The 19,714-nt window shown below is 38.4% G+C and overlaps 6 protein-coding genes across 6 annotated transcripts; all 6 read left to right on the top strand.

The window, feature by feature from the left end:
* The first annotated feature begins 632 nt into the window (after positions 1–632).
* Positions 633–1,234, top strand: LOC122320852. Its single transcript, XM_043209338.1, has 2 exons — positions 633–655; positions 722–1,234. Exon 2 carries the CDS (start codon positions 759–761, stop codon positions 1,083–1,085), a length of 327 nt encoding a protein of 108 aa, XP_043065273.1. The 5' UTR covers positions 633–655; positions 722–758; the 3' UTR covers positions 1,086–1,234.
* A 1,389-nt stretch (positions 1,235–2,623) lies between these two features.
* Positions 2,624–3,225, top strand: LOC122320850. The gene is made up of 2 exons (XM_043209336.1): positions 2,624–2,646; positions 2,713–3,225. The coding sequence occupies exon 2, from the start codon at positions 2,750–2,752 to the stop codon at positions 3,074–3,076; it is 327 nt and encodes a 108-aa protein (XP_043065271.1). The 5' UTR covers positions 2,624–2,646; positions 2,713–2,749; the 3' UTR covers positions 3,077–3,225.
* A 1,389-nt stretch (positions 3,226–4,614) lies between these two features.
* LOC122320849 lies at positions 4,615–5,216 on the top strand. The gene is made up of 2 exons (XM_043209335.1): positions 4,615–4,637; positions 4,704–5,216. Exon 2 carries the CDS (start codon positions 4,741–4,743, stop codon positions 5,065–5,067), a length of 327 nt encoding a protein of 108 aa, XP_043065270.1. The 5' UTR covers positions 4,615–4,637; positions 4,704–4,740; the 3' UTR covers positions 5,068–5,216.
* Positions 5,217–6,605: 1,389 nt separating this feature from the next.
* LOC122320851 lies at positions 6,606–7,207 on the top strand. Its single transcript, XM_043209337.1, has 2 exons — positions 6,606–6,628; positions 6,695–7,207. The coding sequence occupies exon 2, from the start codon at positions 6,732–6,734 to the stop codon at positions 7,056–7,058; it is 327 nt and encodes a 108-aa protein (XP_043065272.1). The 5' UTR covers positions 6,606–6,628; positions 6,695–6,731; the 3' UTR covers positions 7,059–7,207.
* Positions 7,208–8,594: 1,387 nt separating this feature from the next.
* On the top strand, positions 8,595–9,196 carry LOC108098819. Its single transcript, XM_017201976.2, has 2 exons — positions 8,595–8,617; positions 8,684–9,196. Exon 2 carries the CDS (start codon positions 8,721–8,723, stop codon positions 9,045–9,047), a length of 327 nt encoding a protein of 108 aa, XP_017057465.1. The 5' UTR covers positions 8,595–8,617; positions 8,684–8,720; the 3' UTR covers positions 9,048–9,196.
* A 1,227-nt stretch (positions 9,197–10,423) lies between these two features.
* On the top strand, positions 10,424–10,876 carry LOC122320845. Its single transcript, XM_043209331.1, has 2 exons — positions 10,424–10,446; positions 10,513–10,876. The coding sequence occupies exon 2, from the start codon at positions 10,550–10,552 to the stop codon at positions 10,874–10,876; it is 327 nt and encodes a 108-aa protein (XP_043065266.1). The 5' UTR covers positions 10,424–10,446; positions 10,513–10,549.
* The last annotated feature ends 8,838 nt before the right edge of the window (positions 10,877–19,714 follow it).

Here is a 19,714-nt window from a genome sequence, read left to right as displayed (position 1 = left end):
TAACTATATATTTTTAGGTTACACATACGTAAATAAATCACGAACACATTTTTTACATTTAGTACATACCTTAGTTTAACGAAAACAATGGTTACTTCAATTAAAAATCGTCAATATGTATATTTTTCAAAATATTAAACACGACTCAAAACAAACCTTAAAAATTTGCATACACACGTGAAAAACATATGATTACTTCGAAAGCTCACAATTGATCACAACACAAATTTGAAATCTTTTAACAAGCTTTTGTGAGCTTCATAGAGTGTTAACATTGAAATAAAAAAAAATTTAACCAATTATTGAACAATTTTATTTGGACTTTTATTCCGCCAAATGTCTCATTGGGCCCACTGTGTACCGGTCGCATCTTTAATTGTTAAGGGGAGGTTCTTTTCTTTTTTTTCGAAAATTAAGCAAACTTTGAGAATTAATTGCGGAAAAATGAAAAGACATACGAACTTATGCTTTTGAACTTTTGATTCGTTGTTTATTAACGATTAAAAAAAATTCAATAATTTGCTTCACCATATCTTTCATTTCGCATAATTTTCGGAGGGAGAGAAAAATAGTATTTTCATGAGTGCCTTGTCATTTAAGTTCACATTGAAATTGCTTTCAATAGTGTAAGTCCAGTTTACCTATTTTTTAAAGGGTTTGTTATTGGTTTGCCATTTGAAATAAATATTGTTGAGCCATTAACAACTGGACAACTATCTAGGTACATCGACGAGGGCGAATTCCGAACTAAGGACATCATGGAGGAGGAGCACCAGCGCAACGGTCGCTACCGCAGTCAGTTGGGCGGTTACCAGCCAAGACAACGTTCCGTTCATATGCACCACCACTTCCACGATGGCCACCAACAAGAGCTCGGCTCAGCGCCTCCTTTGCAACGAGAATCAAATAACCGTTCAAGCGAAACCTTGTCCAACGGCGGAGTGGAGCCTTGCCGCTGCAGGACTGATCCGGACGCAATGTTTTTAATGAGTCTGCTGCCAGATATTCAAACGCTGGACGGACGGGACCGCGAAAGTCTCAAAATAGGCATGCGGACACTACTTCAAAACTTATTACATCCATAGTTTCCATCTCCATAATATACCTTTACACTTTCCATAATTCGATCTCTATGTACCTTTACACTTTCCATTAAAATTATATCAAAATAAAAAATTTCCGTCAAAATAGCCAAAAATTAGCGTCACGAGGTTTATGGATGGCCCAAAATGAATCCCTTCAAATAAAACGCTGTTTAAAACTGTGTTGCATTCTTTAGAACGTACACTGAGTAGACGCCATTTTGTTTCTGTTTTGACGGTATATTAAATCAAAAAGCGGTAAATAAATGGCAGAAAAGGAGAGAAGATAGCGGTAAGGGGAAGCAGAAAGCTAACGAGATGTGGAAGAAGAGGAGCGCGCTAAAATAAATAATTAACAACGGTAGCATAAGGCGAGAGCGAGAGGCAAAACAACAATGAAGAGCGCTCACTCACACACACACACACACCCACATGTAAACAGAAGCTCACAGACACACACACATGAAGAGTGAAAGACCAATCAGCGCGACAAAACAATGGTCACACATACACACAGAAAAGCAGAGAGAGTAAGCAGGGGCGGACGAAGGGGGTGTCCGGGGGTCCGGACCCCCCAAAAACCCAGACTTTTTCAAATTCCCTTACAGCACTCGGTCTTTCAACCATGTAAAGTAAAAAAATGTTTGATCGGACCCCCCCCCAAAATTTTTTTCTGCGTCCGCCCCTGAAAGACATAATTGTGTTTTTAACTGGAGCACTTTTAACTTTATTCACTTTACGAAACGCACGTTGGGTTAACACAATTGAGAATTTATTTTCAATGTAGAGCTGAACAATTTGAGCGCGTTCCTTTGGAGTGTATTGTTCCATGGTATCAATTGTCTTCGACTGACGCTTCCAACGTGGTATGACATTCGACGATCTGTCGACTAGAGCTGGGTCGACCACTCAAATTATTTTCGATATATCGAGTATTTGGGTTTCCGAACCAATATCGATATTCAGTGTCGATGGTAAACGATAGTTGCAAGTGAAAAAAGGGTAATTGTTTACAAGTGCGGTGCGCGGTAAAAACAGCTTAAAAAAAAAGTAAAATATGGAAATTATGTGTTTTTTTCTAAAATTTCGAAATCCGTTGGCAGAAAGTGAAAATGTTGCACCATGTTTTTGTTATTAACAATTAAAGATGCGATTTGTAGTACAAATTCGGATCTGAGTGACCGTATTTCCATGTGATGTGCCGATTATTGCAGTCGTCTGGTGGCGGATTATTGCAAATACGGTCACTCAGATCCGAATTTGTACTACCGGTCGCATCTTTAATTGTTAAGGGGAGGTTCTTTTCTTTTTTTTTCGAAAATTAAGCAAACTTTGAGAATTAATTGCGGAAAAATGAAGAGACATACGAACTTATGCTTTTGAACTTTTGATTCGTTGTTTATTAACGATTAAAAAAAATTCAATAATTTGCTTCACCATATCTTTCATTTCGCATAATTTTCGGAGGGAGAGAAAAATAGTATTTTCATGAGTGCCTTGTCATTTAAGTTCACATTGAAATTGCTTTCAATAGTGTAAGTCCAGTTTACCTATTTTTTAAAGGGTTTGTTATTGGTTTGCCATTTGAAATAAATATTGTTGAGCCATTAACAACTGGACAACTATCTAGGTACATCGACGAGGGCGAATTCCGAACTAAGGACATCATGGAGGAGGAGCACCAGCGCAACGGTCGCTACCGCAGTCAGTTGGGCGGTTACCAGCCAAGTCAACGTTCCGTTCATATGCACCACCACTTCCACGATGGCCACCAACAAGAGCTCGGCTCAGCGCCTCCTTTGCAACGAGAATCAAATAACCGTTCAAGCGAAACCTTGTCCAACGGCGGAGTGGAGCCTTGCCGCTGCAGGACTGATCCGGACGCAATGTTTTTAATGAGTCTGCTGCCAGATATTCAAACGCTGGACGGACGGGACCGCGAAAGTCTCAAAATAGGCATGCGGACACTACTTCAAAACTTATTACATCCATAGTTTCCATCTCCATAATATACCTTTACACTTTCCATAATTCGATCTCTATGTACCTTTACACTTTCCATTAAAATTATATCAAAATAAAAAATTTCCGTCAAAATAGCCAAAAATTAGCGTCACGAGGTTTATGGATGGCCCAAAATGAATCCCTTCAAATAAAACGCTGTTTAAAACTGTGTTGCATTCTTTAGAACGTACACTGAGTAGACGCCATTTTGTTTCTGTTTTGACGGTATATTAAATCAAAAAGCGGTAAATAAATGGCAGAAAAGGAGAGAAGATAGCGGTAAGGGGAAGCAGAAAGCTAACGAGATGTGGAAGAAGAGGAGCGCGCTAAAATAAATAATTAACAACGGTAGCATAAGGCGAGAGCGAGAGGCAAAACAACAATGAAGAGCGCTCACTCACACACACACACACACCCACATGTAAACAGAAGCTCACAGACACACACACATGAAGAGTGAAAGACCAATCAGCGCGACAAAACAATGGTCACACATACACACAGAAAAGCAGAGAGAGTAAGCAGGGGCGGACGAAGGGGGTGTCCGGGGGTCCGGACCCCCCAAAAACCCAGACTTTTTCAAATTCCCTTACAGCACTCGGTCTTTCAACCATGTAAAGTAAAAAAATGTTTGATCGGACCCCCCCCCCCAAAATTTTTTCTGCGTCCGCCCCTGAAAGACATAATTGTGTTTTTAACTGGAGCACTTTTAACTTTATTCACTTTACGAAACGCACGTTGGGTTAACACAATTGAGAATTTATTTTCAATGTAGAGCTGAACAATTTGAGCGCGTTCCTTTGGAGTGTATTGTTCCATGGTATCAATTGTCTTCGACTGACGCTTCCAACGTGGTATGACATTCGACGATCTGTCGACTAGAGCTGGGTCGACCACTCAAATTATTTTCGATATATCGAGTATTTGGGTTTCCGAACCAATATCGATATTCAGTGTCGATGGTAAACGATAGTTGCAAGTGAAAAAAGGGTAATTGTTTACAAGTGCGGTGCGCGGTAAAAACAGCTTAAAAAAAATAAAATATGGAAATTATGTGTTTTTTTCTAAAATTTCGAAATCCGTTGGCAGAAAGTGAAAATGTTGCACCATGTTTTTGTTATTAACAATTAAAGATGCGATTTGTAGTACAAATTCGGATCTGAGTGACCGTATTTCCATGTGATGTGCCGATTATTGCAGTCGTCTGGTGGCGGATTATTGCAAATACGGTCACTCAGATCCGAATTTGTACTACCGGTCGCATCTTTAATTGTTAAGGGGAGGTTCTTTTCTTTTTTTTTCGAAAATTAAGCAAACTTTGAGAATTAATTGCGGAAAAATGAAGAGACATACGAACTTATGCTTTTGAACTTTTGATTCGTTGTTTATTAACGATTAAAAAAAAATTCAATAATTTGCTTCACCATATCTTTCATTTCGCATAATTTTCGGAGGGAGAGAAAAATAGTATTTTCATGAGTGCCTTGTCATTTAAGTTCACATTGAAATTGCTTTCAATAGTGTAAGTCCAGTTTACCTATTTTTTAAAGGGTTTGTTATTGGTTTGCCATTTGAAATAAATATTGTTGAGCCATTAACAACTGGACAACTATCTAGGTACATCGACGAGGGCGAATTCCGAACTAAGGACATCATGGAGGAGGAGCACCAGCGCAACGGTCGCTACCGCAGTCAGTTGGGCGGTTACCAGCCAAGTCAACGTTCCGTTCATATGCACCACCACTTCCACGATGGCCACCAACAAGAGCTCGGCTCAGCGCCTCCTTTGCAACGAGAATCAAATAACCGTTCAAGCGAAACCTTGTCCAACGGCGGAGTGGAGCCTTGCCGCTGCAGGACTGATCCGGACGCAATGTTTTTAATGAGTCTGCTGCCAGATATTCAAACGCTGGACGGACGGGACCGCGAAAGTCTCAAAATAGGCATGCGGACACTACTTCAAAACTTATTACATCCATAGTTTCCATCTCCATAATATACCTTTACACTTTCCATAATTCGATCTCTATGTACCTTTACACTTTCCATTAAAATTATATCAAAATAAAAAATTTCCGTCAAAATAGCCAAAAATTAGCGTCACGAGGTTTATGGATGGCCCAAAATGAATCCCTTCAAATAAAACGCTGTTTAAAACTGTGTTGCATTCTTTAGAACGTACACTGAGTAGACGCCATTTTGTTTCTGTTTTGACGGTATATTAAATCAAAAAGCGGTAAATAAATGGCAGAAAAGGAGAGAAGATAGCGGTAAGGGGAAGCAGAAAGCTAACGAGATGTGGAAGAAGAGGAGCGCGCTAAAATAAATAATTAACAACGGTAGCATAAGGCGAGAGCGAGAGGCAAAACAACAATGAAGAGCGCTCACTCACACACACACACACACCCACATGTAAACAGAAGCTCACAGACACACACACATGAAGAGTGAAAGACCAATCAGCGCGACAAAACAATGGTCACACATACACACAGAAAAGCAGAGAGAGTAAGCAGGGGCGGACGAAGGGGGGTGTCCGGGGGTCCGGACCCCCCCAAAAACCCAGACTTTTTCAAATTCCCTTACAGCACTCGGTCTTTCAACCATGTAAAGTAAAAAAATGTTTGATCGGACCCCCCCCCAAAATTTTTTCTGCGTCCGCCCCTGAAAGACATAATTGTGTTTTTAACTGGAGCACTTTTAACTTTATTCACTTTACGAAACGCACGTTGGGTTAACACAATTGAGAATTTATTTTCAATGTAGAGCTGAACAATTTGAGCGCGTTCCTTTGGAGTGTATTGTTCCATGGTATCAATTGTCTTCGACTGACGCTTCCAACGTGGTATGACATTCGACGATCTGTCGACTAGAGCTGGGTCGACCACTCAAATTATTTTCGATATATCGAGTATTTGGGTTTCCGAACCAATATCGATATTCAGTGTCGATGGTAAACGATAGTTGCAAGTGAAAAAAGGGTAATTGTTTACAAGTGCGGTGCGCGGTAAAAACAGCTTAAAAAAAAGTAAAATATGGAAATTATGTGTTTTTTTCTAAAATTTCGAAATCCGTTGGCAGAAAGTGAAAATGTTGCACCATGTTTTTGTTATTAACAATTAAAGATGCGATTTGTAGTACAAATTCGGATCTGAGTGACCGTATTTCCATGTGATGTGCCGATTATTGCAGTCGTCTGGTGGCGGATTATTGCAAATACGGTCACTCAGATCCGAATTTGTACTACCGGTCGCATCTTTAATTGTTAAGGGGAGGTTCTTTTCTTTTTTTTCGAAAATTAAGCAAACTTTGAGAATTAATTGCGGAAAAATGAAGAGACATACGAACTTATGCTTTTGAACTTTTGATTCGTTGTTTATTAACGATTAAAAAAAAATTCAATAATTTGCTTCACCATATCTTTCATTTCGCATAATTTTCGGAGGGAGAGAAAAATAGTATTTTCATGAGTGCCTTGTCATTTAAGTTCACATTGAAATTGCTTTCAATAGTGTAAGTCCAGTTTACCTATTTTTTAAAGGGTTTGTTATTGGTTTGCCATTTGAAATAAATATTGTTGAGCCATTAACAACTGGACAACTATATAGGTACATCGACGAGGGCGAATTCCGAACTAAGGACATCATGGAGGAGGAGCACCAGCGCAACGGTCGCTACCGCAGTCAGTTGGGCGGTTACCAGCCAAGTCAACGTTCCGTTCATATGCACCACCACTTCCACGATGGCCACCAACAAGAGCTCGGCTCAGCGCCTCCTTTGCAACGAGAATCAAATAACCGTTCAAGCGAAACCTTGTCCAACGGCGGAGTGGAGCCTTGCCGCTGCAGGACTGATCCGGACGCAATGTTTTTAATGAGTCTGCTGCCAGATATTCAAACGCTGGACGGACGGGACCGCGAAAGTCTCAAAATAGGCATGCGGACACTACTTCAAAACTTATTACATCCATAGTTTCCATCTCCATAATATACCTTTACACTTTCCATAATTCGATCTCTATGTACCTTTACACTTTCCATTAAAATTATATCAAAATAAAAAATTTCCGTCAAAATAGCCAAAAATTAGCGTCACGAGGTTTATGGATGGCCCAAAATGAATCCCTTCAAATAAAACGCTGTTTAAAACTGTGTTGCATTCTTTAGAACGTACACTGAGTAGACGCCATTTTGTTTCTGTTTTGACGGTATATTAAATCAAAAAGCGGTAAATAAATGGCAGAAAAGGAGAGAAGATAGCGGTAAGGGGAAGCAGAAAGCTAACGAGATGTGGAAGAAGAGGAGCGCGCTAAAATAAATAATTAACAACGGTAGCATAAGGCGAGAGCGAGAGGCAAAACAACAATGAAGAGCGCTCACTCACACACACACACACACCCACATGTAAACAGAAGCTCACAGACACACACACATGAAGAGTGAAAGACCAATCAGCGCGACAAAACAATGGTCACACATACACACAGAAAAGCAGAGAGAGTAAGCAGGGGCGGACGAAGGGGGTGTCCGGGGGTCCGGACCCCCCAAAAACCCAGACTTTTTCAAATTCCCTTACAGCACTCGGTCTTTCAACCATGTAAAGTAAAAAAATGTTTGATCGGACCCCCCCCCAAAATTTTTTTCTGCGTCCGCCCCTGAAAGACATAATTGTGTTTTTAACTGGAGCACTTTTAACTTTATTCACTTTACGAAACGCACGTTGGGTTAACACAATTGAGAATTTATTTTCAATGTAGAGCTGAACAATTTGAGCGCGTTCCTTTGGAGTGTATTGTTCCATGGTATCAATTGTCTTCGACTGACGCTTCCAACGTGGTATGACATTCGACGATCTGTCGACTAGAGCTGGGTCGACCACTCAAATTATTTTCGATATATCGAGTATTTGGGTTTCCGAACCAATATCGATATTCAGTGTCGATGGTAAACGATAGTTGCAAGTGAAAAAAGGGTAATTGTTTACAAGTGCGGTGCGCGGTAAAAACAGCTTAAAAAAAAGTAAAATATGGAAATTATGTGTTTTTTTCTAAAATTTCGAAATCCGTTGGCAGAAAGTGAAAATGTTGCACCATGTTTTTGTTATTAACAATTAAAGATGCGATTTGTAGTACAAATTCGGATCTGAGTGACCGTATTTCCATGTGATGTGCCGATTATTGCAGTCGTCTGGTGGCGGATTATTGCAAATACGGTCACTCAGATCCGAATTTGTACTACCGGTCGCATCTTTAATTGTTAAGGGGAGGTTCTTTTCTTTTTTTCGAAAATTAAGCAAACTTTGAGAATTAATTGCGGAAAAATGAAGAGACATACGAACTTATGCTTTTGAACTTTTGATTCGTTGTTTATTAACGATTAAAAAAAAATTCAATAATTTGCTTCACCATATCTTTCATTTCGCATAATTTTCGGAGGGAGAGAAAAATAGTATTTTCATGAGTGCCTTGTCATTTAAGTTCACATTGAAATTGCTTTCAATAGTGTAAGTCCAGTTTACCTATTTTTTAAAGGGTTTGTTATTGGTTTGCCATTTGAAATAAATATTGTTGAGCCATTAACAACTGGACAACTATCTAGGTACATCGACGAGGGCGAATTCCGAACTAAGGACATCATGGAGGAGGAGCACCAGCGCAACGGTCGCTACCGCAGTCAGTTGGGCGGTTACCAGCCAAGTCAACGTTCCGTTCATATGCACCACCACTTCCACGATGGCCACCAACAAGAGCTCGGCTCAGCGCCTCCTTTGCAACGAGAATCAAATAACCGTTCAAGCGAAACCTTGTCCAACGGCGGAGTGGAGCCTTGCCGCTGCAGGACTGATCCGGACGCAATGTTTTTAATGAGTCTGCTGCCAGATATTCAAACGCTGGACGGACGGGACCGCGAAAGTCTCAAAATAGGCATGCGGACACTACTTCAAAACTTATTACATCCATAGTTTCCATCTCCATAATATACCTTTACACTTTCCATAATTCGATCTCTATGTACCTTTACACTTTCCATTAAAATTATATCAAAATAAAAAATTTCCGTCAAAATAGCCAAAAATTAGCGTCACGAGGTTTATGGATGGCCCAAAATGAATCCCTTCAAATAAAACGCTGTTTAAAACTGTGTTGCATTCTTTAGAACGTACACTGAGTAGACGCCATTTTGTTTCTGTTTTGACGGTATATTAAATGAAAAAGCGGTAGATAAATGGCAGAGAAGGAGAGAAGATAGCGGTAAAGAGGAGCAGAAAGCTAACGAGATGGGGAAGAGGAGGGGCGCGCTAAAATAAATAATTAACAACGGTAGCATAAGGCGAGAGCGAGAGGCAAAACAACAATGAAGAGCGCTCACTCACACACACACACACACCCACATGTAAACAGAAGCTCACAGACACACACACATGAAGAGTGAAAGACCAATCAGCGCGACAAAACAATGGTCACACATACACACAGAAAAGCAGAGAGAGTAAGCAGGGGCGGACGAAGGGGGGCACTTTTAACTTTATTCACTTTACGAAACGCACGTTGGGTTAACACAATTGAGAATTTATTTTCAATGTAGAGCTGAACAATTTGAGCGCGTTCCTTTGGGGTGTATTGTTCCATGGTATCAATTGTCTTCGACTGACGCTTCCAACGTGGTATGACATTCGACGATCTGTCGACTAGAGCTGGGTCGACCACTCAAATTATTTTCGATATATCGAGTATTTGGGTTTCCGAACCAATATCGATATTCAGTGTCGATGGTAAACGATAGTTGCAAGTGAAAAAAGGGTAATTGTTTACAAGTGCGGTGCGCGGTAAAAACAGCTTAAAAAAAAAGTAAAATATGGAAATTATGTGTTTTTTTCTAAAATTTCGAAATCCGTTGGCAGAAAGTGAAAATGTTGCACCATGTTTTTGTTATTAACAATTAAAGATGCGATTTGTAGTACAAATTCGGATCTGAGTGACCGTATTTCCATGTGATGTGCCGATTATTGCAGTCGTCTGGTGGCGGATTATTGCAAATACGGTCACTCAGATCCGAATTTGTACTACCGGTCGCATCTTTAATTGTTAAGGGGAGGTTCTTTTCTTTTTTTTCGAAAATTAAGCAAACTTTGAGAATTAATTGCGGAAAAATGAAGAGACATACGAACTTATGCTTTTGAACTTTTGATTCGTTGTTTATTAACGATTAAAAAAAATTCAATAATTTGCTTCACCATATCTTTCATTTCGCATAATTTTCGGAGGGAGAGAAAAATAGTATTTTCATGAGTGCCTTGTCATTTAAGTTCACATTGAAATTGCTTTCAATAGTGTAAGTCCAGTTTACCTATTTTTTAAAGGGTTTGTTATTGGTTTGCCATTTGAAATAAATATTGTTGAGCCATTAACAACTGGACAACTATATAGGTACATCGACGAGGGCGAATTCCGAACTAAGGACATCATGGAGGAGGAGCACCAGCGCAACGGTCGCTACCGCAGTCAGTTGGGCGGTTACCAGCCAAGTCAACGTTCCGTTCATATGCACCACCACTTCCACGATGGCCACCAACAAGAGCTCGGCTCAGCGCCTCCTTTGCAACGAGAATCAAATAACCGTTCAAGCGAAACCTTGTCCAACGGCGGAGTGGAGCCTTGCCGCTGCAGGACTGATCCGGACGCAATGTTTTTAATGAGTCTGCTGCCAGATATTCAAACGCTGGACGGACGGGACCGCGAAAGTCTCAAAATAGGCATGCGGACACTACTTCAAAACTTATTACATCCATAGTTTCCATCTCCATAATATATGTACCTTTACACTTTCCATAATTCGATCTCTATGTACCTTTACACTTTCCATTAAAATTATATCAAAATAAAAAATTTCCGTCAAAATAGCCAAAAATTAGCGTCACGAGGTTTATGGATGGCCCAAAATGAATCCCTTCAAATAAAACGCTGTTTAAAACTGTGTTGCATTCTTTAGAACGTACACTGAGTAGACGCCATTTTGTTTCTGTTTTGACGGTATATTAAATCAAAAAGCGGTAAATAAATGGCAGAAAAGGAGAGAAGATAGCGGTAAGGGGAAGCAGAAAGCTAACGAGAGGTGGAAGAAGAGGAGCGCGCTAAAATAAATAATTAACAACGGTAGCATAAGGCGAGAGCGAGAGGCAAAACAACAATGAAGAGCGCTCACTCACACACACACACACACCCACATGTAAACAGAAGCTCACAGACACACACACATGAAGAGTGAAAGACCAATCAGCGCGACAAAACAATGGTCACACATACACACAGAAAAGCAGAGAGAGTAAGCAGGGGCGGACGAAGGGGGGTGTCCGGGGGTCCGGACCCCCCAAAAACCCAGACTTTTTCAAATTCCCTTACAGCACTCGGTCTTTCAACCATGTAAAGTAAAAAAATGTTTGATCGGACCCCCCCCCCAAATTTTTTCTGCGTCCGCCCCTGAAAGACATAATTGTGTTTTTAACTGGAGCACTTTTAACTTTATTCACTTTACGAAACGCACGTTGGGTTAACACAATTGAGAATTTATTTTCAATGTAGAGCTGAACAATTTGAGCGCGTTCCTTTGGAGTGTATTGTTCCATGGTATCAATTGTCTTCGACTGACGCTTCCAACGTGGTATGACATTCGACGATCTGTCGACTAGAGCTGGGTCGACCCATGATACAATTATACAAGGTAGTCCACTCGGCTTGCCGAAGTCTTTCGGCTTTGGTCCCTTATTTTCAGTGCGTGCCTGCTTGTCGAACTGAAAGGTTGTGTACGGACGGTTTTTTTTCTTGAGACTTTAACCTTTAAGTGGTCAAGCAAAAAATGTCATTTTGCAGTTCTTGTCGCAAGCACGTGCTAGGCGTAAAGTTTGTGCATGTTCCAAAGTGTGTTGCAAAAAGAACTTTGTGGGAGCAGTCTCTGGGCTGTAGCCTTAGTGAGAGCTCTAAAATTTGCGATACGCATTTTAGCGCTTCACAGTGGAAGTCGTTATCAGAGGCAGGGCACCCACCGAAAAGAAGACGTCTTAATAGATAGATCGGGCACTTCATCTAGAAAACAAAAGCCTGAAGAACAAGATAAGTCTTGTAGAAACGGAAATGCAGTCCTTACGTCAGCAACTTGATGATCTTGAAAAGTCTCTAGGCAAAATATTTACTAGGACTCAAATAAATATTTTGAAGAGTGGCGGAAAAAGAGCAGTTTTTAATGCAGCCGACATGTCTGAAGCGATTTGCCTCCATACCGCGGGTCCTCGTGCTTACCGTCATTTATACAGGAAAGGCTTTCCTCTTCCGTGTCGTTCAACGCTGTACAATTGGTTGGCAGAGATAAAAATTACACCAGGAACCCTTGATATAGTAATTGACCTTATGGAAAATGAAGATATGCCCGAAATCGATAAGCTCTGCGTCTTGTGCTTCGATGAGATGAAGGTTGCTGCTGCCTATGAATATGACAGCTCAGCGGATGCTGTCTTGGAGCCAAGCAACTATGTTCAAGTGGCTATAGTACGTGGCTTGAAGAAATCGTGGAAGCAACCAGTGTTCTTCGACTTCAACGCTGCAATGGACGTAGCAACTCTGCACTCCATTTTGATAAAACTGCACAAGAAAGGTTTTCCAGTAGTAGCTATTGTGTCAGACTTGGGCCCTGGAAATCAAAGCCTTTGGAGACAGCTTGGTATATCGGAGAGTAAGTTTTTGTATGAATGAGTACATAACATAAATTTTAATTTATTTGCATTTTTAGCAAAGACCTGGTTTAGCCATCCGGCGGCTGCACATTTAAAAGTGTTTGTTTTTTCCGACACTCCACACCTGGTGAAGTTAATCCGTAACCACTATATCGGCTCCGGATTAAACATCAACGGGAAAAGGTTGAGAAAGTCCACAATCCAGCAGACTATTCGATGCTGTGCCCAGTCCGACGTGTCGATACTGTTCAAGGTGACCGATAGCCATATTCATGTTGAGTCGCTGGCTAAACAAAAAGTTAAACTGGCAACGCAACTTTTCTCCCATACAACCGCCAGTTGTGTTAGACGTTGCTATGCATTGGGGAATGTAATAGAGAACCCGTGCGAAACAGCTGATTTCTTTGATCTGGTCAACGACTGGTTCGATGTGTTCAACACAAAAATGTCAACAGCAAACTCAATTGAAACCACGCAGCCTTACGGAAAACAACTCAAAATGCAACAAGGCATTTTGGTTGAAATGTCGAAGATAATGGCAAATACGAATCTTGTTGACAATCGTATGCTGCCTTTCCAAAAAGGCATTTTGGTAAGCAATGCATCCCTTGACGGTTTGCATAGCTACTTGGCGGAGAAGTATGGTTTGAAGTACATTTTAACAAGTCGTCTTAATCAAGATATTCTCGAAAACTTTTTTGGGGCTATGCGGTCGAAAGGTGGACAGTTCGACCATCCGAGTCCATTGCAGTTCAAGTATAGACTAAGAAAATATATAACAGGTATTTCAAATACAACCGATTAATATTTCATTAATATTAACACCACTAATTGTCAAATGTTTAGATATATGTTTCAGAGACGCTTCTTTGTTTGTATTGCGATTCGTATTTTGTGCTGTCCTTCATGTTTTTTAATTTTTTATAAGTTTTTAATAACTTTTAAATCTTATTTATCTTATTTATCTCTAAGAATACAGAATTGTTGAATGGCAAGCAAGACGATTCTGAAGAATGGTTCAATCTTGACTTTTCTCAAGCCGTCCCAAATCTTGAAAACGAAGAGAACGAGCCTGAAGATTGCAATCTCCAATTTGATTTTGAGGACAGCTTAGTAGAAGAGATCAACGAGTTGACGGAGGATGCACTTGAATATCTGGCTGGTTACGTCATCAAAAAATTAAATTTGTCTACCGAGTTAGCAAAAGAGTCGACATTTACATACGTAGATGAGGTTTCTCATGGAGGACTGATGAAACCTTCATCGACATTTAAAAGCAAAATAAAACAACTTGAAGTCATATTTTTACATGTTGTTAAAGACACATTTAAAATATCAACAAATATAAAACAGACATTACTAAACGCTGCTGATCAGGTCGATATTAGTGTAAATATAAAAAAATTTTATTTTAAGATACGTATATACTAGAGTTGCCGCGAATAGTGATTTTGCCGAATACCGAATACCGAATGTTCGGCCATGCTGTAAGCCGAAGCGCCGAATATTCGGCCGCCGAACATTCGGCACAAAGTACATGCTACATTGTTGCCAGTTTAGCTTATTATAAGCTAGTTCTAGCATATTTAAAACTAGGGAAGCTATAGTGAGAGGTTGTTTTCCGAAGCAGGTATTATTTACGATGAAAAGCGAAATCGGTTACTACCGACAAATGCAGAAAAACTGGTGTTCGTTCATCACAACTTACCGCTAATTAATTTTACTTATTGACATATTTTAATTTAATAATAAAAAAAAGTTTTGATAAAAGTGATGTGTTTTTTTCAGGATTTGGCACTATTCGGCATTCGGCCGAATAGTACCTATTATTCGGCCGAATGCCGAATACCAAAAAAAGTGGCCGAATAGGCCGAATACCGAATACTTGCCGAATATTCGCGGCAACTCTAGTTATATAACTTAATTAATTCTTAAATTTATAACTTTTTTTAACTGACTTCTGTTTGTAAAGGGCTTTAAAATTTATTTCACATAGATTTGAACATTTTACTAGGTGTCTTTACGCGAATTTTACCCCACTTCTCCATTAAAGCAATCTTAAGATAATTTTCGAGGGAAAATTCACTTTTCTGAATCGCATAGTCCAAAATTTCCCACAAATGTTCAACAAATTTTAAGTGTGTAGACTGTGTTGGCGTTTTAATCCTGTTGAGGCAGTTCTAGTCAAAAAAGTGTGAAAAATAAGGTCCGAGTTGCACTAAACCAAATATTCAACGACTCCGAGGAGCGCTGTTTTGTCCGAAAAACTAAGGAACCCCTCAAGCTTTCGGCTTCAACATTTGTGTGGAGATTGAGAACGAAATGGTCAATAAATATTACCCAAATTCAGTTTGGAACATATTGCACCACCATGCTTTTAATGGTCTAGTTGCAAGAAAGAATATTTTCAAAGGTATAAAAATAAGATGCATTGGGCCAAGTCCGCACTGGTGCTTAAAATTCGCCCGATTTTTTTCTTAAATGGCAAAATTTTTGCAGACGAATCAATATTTCATTTTTTTTTAATCGGTTGGGAGACGCTACATGGAGCGGTGTTCCAATGCGGAGCAGGAAACTAAAAAGTTATGCGCAATGATTTCGCACGGCGGTGACCATGTCATTGTTTAGGCTTATATGGCTGCGTCCGGCTTCGGGAATAAGGTTTTCATTGTCGGTATCATGGATGCCAAGATATATTTAACCAATTACATGAAAAATTTGGTTAAAAATGTCGAGAACTTAGGTAAATGGAATCAATTTAGATTCAACCAAGACAATGACCCGAAGCCTATTGCAACAATTGTAAGCTTTGGTTGCGCTGGAACTGCCTCAAGGGGATTTAAGCCCCCACTCAGTCTCCAGACTTTTATTTCATTGAGCATTTGTGGGAAATTTTGGACTTGGCAATTCGGAAATGTGAATTTTCCATCGAAAATGATCTTAAGATTTCCCTGTTTGAGAAGTGGGGTAAAATCCCAGCCAGCAATTGAAAGACTGTTTTTGCATTAAGCACCTTGATGAGTCTTCTTCGAGTCGTTGAAATGATTGAAAAAAGATTCGTTTTATGCGCGACTAACAAATGACTCGAAAATGACTCGAAAATGATCTTCAAATACGATTTATAAAATTGTAAATTGTAAAGCAATCAATAATTGGTCATCCAGATGATTGAAATGAGATTTTTTGTTGCTTTGCATTAACATTCGGTGAGAGTACTTGGAGCTTAGTCGCGCGCTCTCCCTTGGGTTTCTGCTCTCTGCCTTATCTCGTCGATCTTTTTCAAACTGTACTTTTCACCAAATTTGAAGTGGTTGCTGCAATGTTCTGCATTTTTAAACTCAGTTTTAGTAACTTTGTGAGCTCAGTAGATTAGGTGAAAAGAATATGTCGTCCAAAAATATTAGAAAATTGGCAAAAAAAAACAAGCCAAACAATTATTAAGCATAGACATTGTGTTGTCTGCATTAAAAAAAATGAATACATGGCAGATGACACAAATGAAGAACTTGTCGCAGAAAATAACTATGAAAATTATAACGACTCAAGCGCGTCAAGTAAAAAATGTTCTTCTATGAGTGATTTCGATAGTGAGAGTGAAATTGAAAGTGAAAGTGAAAACGAAAAAATAAGTTTGTCCGAAGAAATTTCAAAATGGGCTACCCAATTTGGAGTAAGCTTTGCTGCACTTAATGCATTGCTATCAATATTACGAAAGTGCAATATAACAGTGCCAAAAGACGCTAGAACCATTTTGAAGACTCCTGGTTCTGTTACTCAGAGAACAGTTGGAGAAGGAACGTACATACACTATGGAGTAAAATGCGGACTAGCGGACTTTTTGACTGTACAAGATTGGAAGTTACCGAACTTGGTTTCGGACTTCGGTATTGATGGCCTTCCCTGGTTCAAAAGCAGCTCAAAACAAGTATGGCCAATATTGGCCAGCGTTGCAGACACAACCTCCGTTTTTCCTGTTGGCGTGTATGAAGGAACTTCTAAGCCAAGTTGCGCGATGGAATATTTACAAGAATTTATTTCTGAAATGACAATTGTTATGCAAGAGGTTTTTTGTTTTCGAATAATTTGTACCAAATCTCTGTTCGCTGTTTCGTAATGGAAAAGTCTTATATTTTGGGAACTAAGGGACATAGTGGATACTATTCATGTGGCAGGTGTACTCAAAAAGGACAAATGGTTAAACATCGTCTTATTTTTCCACCAGAAACCACCAATTCACCTAGAACTATTTATTCCTTCAGAAATAGGACTCAGCCAGAACATCACTTAAAGCCATCTCCATTAGAAATTTTAAATATAGATATTATATCACAATGTTCTTTAGATTACATGCACGTTATATGTTTAGGTGTGATGCGGACATTGTTGAATGCATGGGTAAAAAAAAGGGTGCAGACTTTTCTTTAACATCGTGGAAAATCGAATCTACAGTGGCGAGCACATGTGGATACATGTTTGTATATCAAAAGAGTTGCATTTTAATAGAAATGACATGACAAGGGAATTTAAAAGAAAACCTCGAAGTTTAAAAGAAATAGACAGATGGAAGGCAACAGAGCTTAGACAATTTATACTTTATACTGGACCTTTTATATTTAAAGAAGTTCTTACTACAGAAAGATATGCTCACTCTTTAAAATTATCTTTAACAACTCATGTGCTGAAAATCTTTTAAAATCTTTTGTGTTTGATACACCAAGGTTATATGATTTGTCCTTCATAACTTATAATTTTCATTCATTATTGCATATTCATGAAGATGCCAAGCTTTATGGATCTCTAGAAGGTATAAGCGCATTTAAATTTGAGAACCATTTAAATAAAATTAAACGAAAGGTTAGGAAAGGAGATAGTGTAGCAGTCCAAATTTATAAAAGACATGTAGAAAGTAGCTATAATTTAGAGAAGGAAATAGGATATGAATTACATGCTAGTTTTGGAAAAACTAAAAAGGGAAAAATATTAAATGTAAATGTGAAAGGTGTTGTTTTCTCAGTCCGAGAACCCGATAGTTTTTGTTTGGTAGGAAATAAAGTTCTTAAGATTAGTGAAATAAAGAACTATAATAATATGCCAGTTTTTTTTTGAATGGCAGTAAATAACTTGACGCAAGCTTATCTTCAACCAATTGAGTCGAATAATTTTCGAATGTTTTGTGCGGCTGATATAACATTTGATGACAAAATTGAGTTTTCAGTAAACGATATTCTTAAAAAAATTATATGCTTACGTAATTCTGCGACCCTTAGTTTCTTTTTTACACCCCTTGTACACAATGTCTGAGAACTATTATTCTTCTGAAAATTTCCAATACACAAAATTGAACAATCCAACATCATGTAAGTAAAGCATAATTAAATACAATAACTTTCAATAACGATATTATTTTTAGTGCAAAATGATGCCAGATTTGACAAAATTACTAATATTTTAAATACAAAAAGAAAACCGAATGTTAAAGGCTGAAGTTGTGGACCTAAAGCTTTCTATTTCCAAATTGGCAGAAGAAGTGATTACCGCCAAATTGGAAAATAGAAAACTTCAGAGCACCACAGGGCAACACATGAATGATTTGCCAGACTTCAGAAGCCTTCCATTCACTGACATAAATGAAATTACTAACTTTGATAACGACGTACAGCAGGATAATGAGAAATTACAACAATTTGTAAGTATTGTATATATGAATCAATTTTAATTTCTTATAAATAACCAAATTTTTAGAAACAATTTATAGGGAAAACTGGTGGAGAAGGACCAACTCAATTTTTGAGAGCAGCAATTCGGAAAGTATTTTCTGACGAATTGGCTACAAAGTTGGAAAGGCACCAGCACAAAGCTAAGCGCTGAAAAGTGCTTCCTTATAACAATATTTAAAAGTAAGAAAATATTTCTATTATTGGTGAAAAAATTAATATTTTTCTCCTCCTAGATATTTGCCACCTAAAATACAATTGTACGGATAAGGACATGAACATGGTTTTTCAAAAATTTTTCGTACATGCCAAAGACCGTGTTAAGGGGTTACATGGGTTTCCTCGGGTAAAACACGGCCTTTTTTCAAACATTTTTTTTGCATATAAAAAATGAAATATTTCAATGTAACTTTTTATTATTTAAAAGATACCATTTTAATAAAGATTTTGTGAAATTTTCAAAAAAAAATATCAAAATGTCGGCCATTACGACGCCATTTCCGGCAGTCCCTCGGAGAAAAGGTGCCTCCGCGTTGTCAGCAGAACTTCTTTCAGGATCATTTAAAGTAAAAATAAAAAAAACGTGCTTCAGTATAGACCATAAACTAGGTATTGGACGAAGGAAAAAAAAAAATGAAAATTGGATTTTCGGCAGACGTTTTTACAAAAAAATGCAAATTTCGATGAAAATTTCTCGACATTTTTTTTTTTAAATAGTTGTAATTGAAAAAAAAAAATCCTTCGTTCAATACCTTGTAAATGATATCTCGAATACTTGTGTAAAATTTCATTAAGATCGGTTGAGTAGTTCGCGAGAAATTTTGACAACCGACTTTGAAAACATAGTTTTGAGAAAAACGCGTTTAAAGTTCTAAGAGACAATAAAAGTGGTCTCAAGCGTCCACATTCTCAAGGCTGTATCTCCGAGACTATTACTCGGATCAACTTGAAAATTTAGGACAATATTCTAGAAATGTTATAGAATTTAAAAAAGACAAAAAAAAAAAAAAAAATCGATTTTTTGAAACCGTGAAACCCATGTAACCCCATGTTAAAGAAAGCGCGCGAATTAGTTTAGTTAATATTTGATATAAATAATTTGTTAAAATTTAATTATCGTTAATTTACTACATTATTGTTACTTTACTACTTTCTTACTTAATTACATACTACATCCTCCATTTCTTAAAT

This window comes from Drosophila ficusphila, unplaced genomic scaffold (assembly GCF_018152265.1).
Source record: "Drosophila ficusphila isolate 14025-0441.05 unplaced genomic scaffold, ASM1815226v1 contig_846, whole genome shotgun sequence".
Classification (NCBI taxonomy): Eukaryota; Metazoa; Arthropoda; class Insecta; order Diptera; family Drosophilidae; genus Drosophila; species Drosophila ficusphila.
Note: the sequence above shows the minus strand (reverse complement) of the source record. Positions and strands in the feature narration are given on the sequence as shown.